This window comes from Quercus lobata, chromosome 3 (assembly GCF_001633185.2).
Source record: "Quercus lobata isolate SW786 chromosome 3, ValleyOak3.0 Primary Assembly, whole genome shotgun sequence".
NCBI lineage: Eukaryota > Viridiplantae > Streptophyta > Magnoliopsida > Fagales > Fagaceae > Quercus > Quercus lobata.
Window position 1 is genome coordinate 70,079,731 of NC_044906.1, and position 5,602 is coordinate 70,085,332.

The 5,602-nt window shown below is 31.9% G+C and overlaps 1 protein-coding gene across 1 annotated transcript; it reads right to left on the minus strand.

Annotated features, from left to right (window-relative positions):
- Window positions 1-2,340: 2,340 nt before the first annotated feature.
- Window positions 2,341-5,288, minus strand: LOC115982478 (alpha-1,3-arabinosyltransferase XAT3-like). The gene is made up of 2 exons (XM_031105087.1): window positions 4,849-5,288; window positions 2,341-3,721 (listed from the first exon to the last, which is right to left on the minus strand). The coding sequence occupies exons 1-2, from the start codon at window positions 4,967-4,969 to the stop codon at window positions 2,457-2,459; spliced, it is 1,386 nt and encodes a 461-aa protein (XP_030960947.1). The 5' UTR covers window positions 4,970-5,288; the 3' UTR covers window positions 2,341-2,456.
- Between the last annotated feature and the right edge of the window lie 314 nt (window positions 5,289-5,602).

Sequence of the window (5,602 nt, forward strand, 5' to 3'; positions counted from 1 at the left end):
AAAAAGGAATAGCTATTCTTTAATTTAAAGAATAGTTATTCCAATGTAATAACTAATCCATATAATAAAGATGCAACCAAATGACCGAATTGCTATTACACATGAATAACTATTCCATTACAGAAGCTATTACAGCATACTAAACGTACCCCTAATGTATTACATTTAATTTTTTTATTTTTATTTTTATTTTTATGTTTCTAAAAAATAGTTATGTTTCGATTTAATTGAGAACCTAATGTATTACATTTAAGTTTTTTATTTATTTATTTATTTTTATGTTTCTAAAAAAAAAGTTATGTCCTTTATAAAAATAGTGAGGATATGAAATTTAAAGAATTTCTATATATAAAGGCTAGTTACATTTTAGAGAGTTTGGTTTAAAATTAATAGTTTAAAATTATTTAAAAATACATTTACATTGCCACTTATAGGATTTGAAACTTATTACATTCTTTTTATATGAAAATTGTTTTTTAACTATTAAGTTAAGTCATCAATGAATTTTTTTCTCAAAAAAAAAAAAAAAGAAAAGAAAAGAAAAAGTCATCAATGAATTTTGGCTTCTTTCTTGGTATATGTAAGATTTGAATTTAGATTGGCTAATGTTGTGCTTGGATCTTCATAGTCGATAGGGGCATCAATTAGAGGTGGCAAAATCTATTACATTCCACAAACCTGACACGACATGAAGTTAATAAGTTATGGTTTGAGACTTAACAGATTTTAATAAAAAGGTTTCTATCATAGTTTACCCCTCTAAATAAATACAAACATGACATTATTTCATTACATCAATTATGTTGGGGGACCACAATTTAACTTCCTACAACCACTCTAAAAACAGGCATGTGTGGTGTGATGTCGAAGGCCATAAAAGACTTGTGTGTATCTTCCTCATCACCAATTGGTTTTGAGGTAGAATAACATAGCTCATGATCTGACATATAGTATCAGAGCCAAGGTCATGGGTTCGAGTCATGGGAGTGTCATTGTGAGCGAGGGATTGTTAGGGGAATTACAATTTGACTCCCTACAATCACTTTAAAAACAGGCCTGCGTAGTGTGATGTCAAAGACCATAAAAGAACTAAGTGTATCTTCCTCATCATCAATTAGTTTTGAGGTAGAATAACATAGCTTACAATTCGAAAAATTATATATTCATACTTTTTTTCTTATTCTTTCTCTTTCTCTGTCGATTCAAGTTTAAAAATGTAGTTTTTCTAGACAATTAAATTAAAAGGCTTTGATTTTTTTTTCCCCTAATTGTTGTGAAACTCTAAAAATCAAGATTAGAACGGACCAATTTCATTAAGTTGATACTTAAATTTTCTTTGTAATTTCTCAAATTTGAATTCTCTCTCTTTCTATACATATACACTTAGATTAGGCTAGAGTAGAAATTCTATCTTGTATAAAAAAAACTCTCTCTCTCTCTCTCTCTCTCTCTCTCTCTCTCTCACATAATTTACTAGTACAAAACTAACCAAGAATTAGAATGGAGTAAAAGATTTTAGTACAAAACTAACCGAGAATTAGAATGGAGTAAAAGATTTTAGTACAAAACTAACCGAGAATTAGAATGGAGTAAAAGATTTTAATCTTTGCTTATGTCCACCTATATGGGAACCTTTTTATGTCCACCTATATGAAATGTATTTAAAACTAAGTTGTTCTTGTGCTTTAAACAACTTAAACTACCCAATCAAACGAGAGAGAGATATGTTGGGTGTAGTAGGCAATGGTGATATCGTATTGTTTATTCATTCTCATGTTAGATGAGGAACCTGAGTGTGTGATCTTCATCTGATGTAAAACCTTTGTTTTCATATAATATAGAAATGATAATTTCTTATAAAATTTAGAAGCAGTAGCTCCATTTCATTATTAGTTTTGTGTCGGCAATTTTTTCCTTCAAATTTTACCACCATGCACTCTTGACACTGTTTGTTTCAATAATAACGTTTTCTAGAAAACGAGTCATTTTCCAAGAAGTATTTTCTATAAAACTATCTCATTTTCCAATGTTTGATAGCAACTGTAAATGAGTTGAAAAATAACCTCCTAACTTCCCTTATTTAGCAATGAGATATAGTTGTTTTTCAAAAAAATTTAATGGAAAATAATCTCTAAAAATAAGCCTTACGTTTTGATGTTGACCAAAGATAGTTTTCCTTTGACTCATAACTTTTTATGCTACCAAACACTGGAAAACATGAAAAACTATCTTTACACAAGGTTTTCCATTAAAACAAACGGAGCGATAATGGTCACTCCATAAGAAATTCATTTAATAAACATATTTAACAAACTTCTTATGCTTATCTCAAAGCTTCCGTTTTTGTTTTATCTCAAACTCTGAATTATAAACAAAAAGAATTAAAAAATAAATACAAATACAAAATACACTTATTAAATCATCTAGTGTCCTTTCAATATGCAGGACCATTATCACTATCCCTCTTTCTCCATGAATTTCTTGGCCGTCTTGTACATTTCCTTCAAGTACTCCCTAAATCTAACCAAATCCAACTTAACATTTTGTTCCTTCAAATATATGCTCATAATCTCAGCGGACCAATTCTTTCCTCTATAAGCAACTGGGTCTTTTATCATCGTGTCATCCTTGTCATATTTCTCTATCAAGCTGCTCTCCTCTGCTTTTATCCTATACTCCATGTACACTAACCCCATATCCTTAGCTGATTTTTCAAAGCAAACCTGTGACACCCATTCAGCCCCAAGTGGCACCACTTGCAAAAACACAGAGCCAGGTCGAAGAAACAATGAATGTGTAAGTGCTGCACCATGTATTCCAATCATTGCATGACTCGAATTTATTAATGCATAAGATTCCTTCAAAGGGGTTGTAGTTCTTGGCTCAAAAACAATCACATTAAAACCAATTTTTTCAACTTCAAGTTTTACTTCATTTTGGTTCAAGAGTACACGACCAACACCACCACTTCGACTAGCCAACACAAGAATTGGCCTAGACTTTGAATGTTTAAATTTAGAGGGATGATTTTGGTTTTGGTTTTGGTTTTGGCCATATGCCTTGTCTAGGAAGGCACGGAAATGAGTGAAGGTTATTGAGTTTGGTGTTAATTTAGGGTCTATAGTCATAAAGCCATGTGTTATCATGCCTACATTGGCAGAAGGAAAACAATGAGTGATATTATCATTATCCAAGTTTATGATAGAGTACTTACTGAAAGTATGTATTATTTCTATATACTTACTAACCCACCAATCACGAGCCTTCAATATCACGAGAACAACATCTTGATCAGGATAGACTGAATTGACAGTGATGAAGAGGGGGATGAAGATATCATTGAAGTCATGGAAGAAGTTCCCAGTGTACCCATCCGCACTGAATACTAGGGCAGGGGCCTTGTGTTGGATTTTACATTTTGGGCTTGATGGGCCTGAGATGAGGGTGACCTCCTTGATTCTAGGCATTGTGAAACTCTCCCATTTGCGTGGATAGGGCCTCAATTTTTCCACCATGGGCTTTTGTGGGGTAGAGATGATAGGGTCCATTAGAAAGAATGTTGAAGTAGTGGGGTCTAGGACTGTTGGGCCATTGATTGAACAAATGTCGTAGAAATTGTGAGTGCGGTCACAGTTGATTTCTTTTGCTTGAGTGGATTGTGGAAATGGTGGAGTGAGTGTTTCCCTCGTGTTGATTGATTCAGGTAACCTGTGTTTTTTACCTGCAATTATAAGAAAGTCCCAAAAAGAAGTTTAGAGATAGGAGGCTATTTCAATTTTGTCATCCAAATTTATATTATCAATTGAAAAATGATATATTAAGAGAATCTCAAAAAAAAAAAAAAAAAAAAAAAAAAAAAAAAACCAAAAACTAAAACTTAATTGATAATTTTAAATCTCGAGAAGCGATAAATATTTAAATACTATGTGACACGTGAGTTCCAGTTAGTTTAACTAGTAAAGTCTCTAATGATTGAATAAGAGATGTGAAGTTTAATCCTCGTCTATATCAAAAACTTATTGGTGTTTTGGTTTGATAATAAAGAGCTATTATCAAGAGCGGACGCTATAGGTTGAAACTATCTTAAAAAAAAAAAAAAAAAAAAACTATGTGACACATATTGACCTATAATTGATAATTTTATATCACACTTTATGCCACTTGACTTCATTTAATTGGTAGGATAATAAATGCCATATTTATACTTAAATTTTAAAGGGAAATAGGAAATCTTAAGGTTGATCAATTTGACAAATGTCACAAGATCCAAATGGAAATAAATCATTTGATAAAATATTACCAAGCATCTTCAGATGGTGATTAAGTTGTGATCAAGCGGTTGGTCTATTAATACTGAATAGATGCCTTCACAATGTAACTTTTGTCTCAATCCCTCCAAACCAAAATCCCCATATTATTTTAAATTTTTTATACGATGAGAACTAGATACCTAGGATGAAGTATCTTCTAATATACATAACAAGAAAGTCAGAAAATAAAAGTTTTATTTATTCATTATTTTATAATTCAATAGTTATAACAATGAATGAAATATTTGAATTTTGGATATCATAAACATACTAAGAGGCATTAACCAGTTCAGCTATATGACTCTTGTTAATGAGTGATAAAGGATAGCGCACGAGGGAGTTTAGTGGAACTAATTCTTACAAAGGCTTGGTATGTTGTTATAAGATATATTCATCACTTAACCACAAGACTCTTCCCCTTATTGTGACTGATTTTGATCACAGAGAGTCTATGTGACACGTAGATTATTGAGACAACAAATGTAAGTGCCTTCACACAACAAACGATGAGAATGTAAAAGGGTTTTGCAACACATACCTTGAATGGTCTTGGTTGAACGCGACACATCCATTCTCGATACTGGTGATAAATATAAGTAAAGCTGAAATACCAAAAAAATGACTACTATTGCAAGGCATGTTGAATCTCTCATCTTCATATCGCTATACGATCCAAGCTTTTCTGTAGATTATTTCGATTTTGATACCAAGATTGAAGCTTTCCTATCTATTCATCCTTTTCTGGGCATATACTATAAACAATCAACAGATATCCCACCTTGCAGGCTCTAAAGCTCCTCTAATTGAAGATCTTCAATCTAAAACTTCAAGCAAAATAGAAATTGTTAAGCAATGGTATTATTGAAGAACAAAGAAGTCTAAGAATTTTGTAAATCTTTTGCTCAATCTGATGTCTGATTTTCTTGACTTAAAACTTTCTATGGAAGCTTTTGGAGAGAGAGTGTGCAACCTCATGGAAGAGACGTGGGAAGCATTAGGAGGGTGCAAGCTCACACGTTAGGCTGTGATTTAAAAGAGACAGCTAAATTAATTATAAAAGTCTTTGAGTAGAGAAAGACATCCTAACATAGCTCCCCTAAAAAAATAAGGAAAAAAAGAGAATCCAAATACCCAATCAAACCTCAATGATGATTGTTTCTCAAAAAAAAAAAAAAAAAAAAAAAAAAAAAGGCTCAATGATGATTAATCATTTTTGCTAAGTCGAAAATGATTAATGTGATGTAACGTCGATCGTGAGTTAGAGTGCATTTTTCTTCACATAATTGAACAAC

Coding starts and splice junctions, on each gene's coding strand:
- LOC115982478 (XM_031105087.1), bottom strand. CDS start 4,969: ATGAAGATGAGAGATTCAACATGCCTTGCAATAGTAGTCATTTTTTTG. Junction 3,722..4,848: donor TTCAACCAAGACCATTCAAG/GTATGTGTTGCA, acceptor TTATAATTGCAG/GTAAAAAACACAGGTTACCT.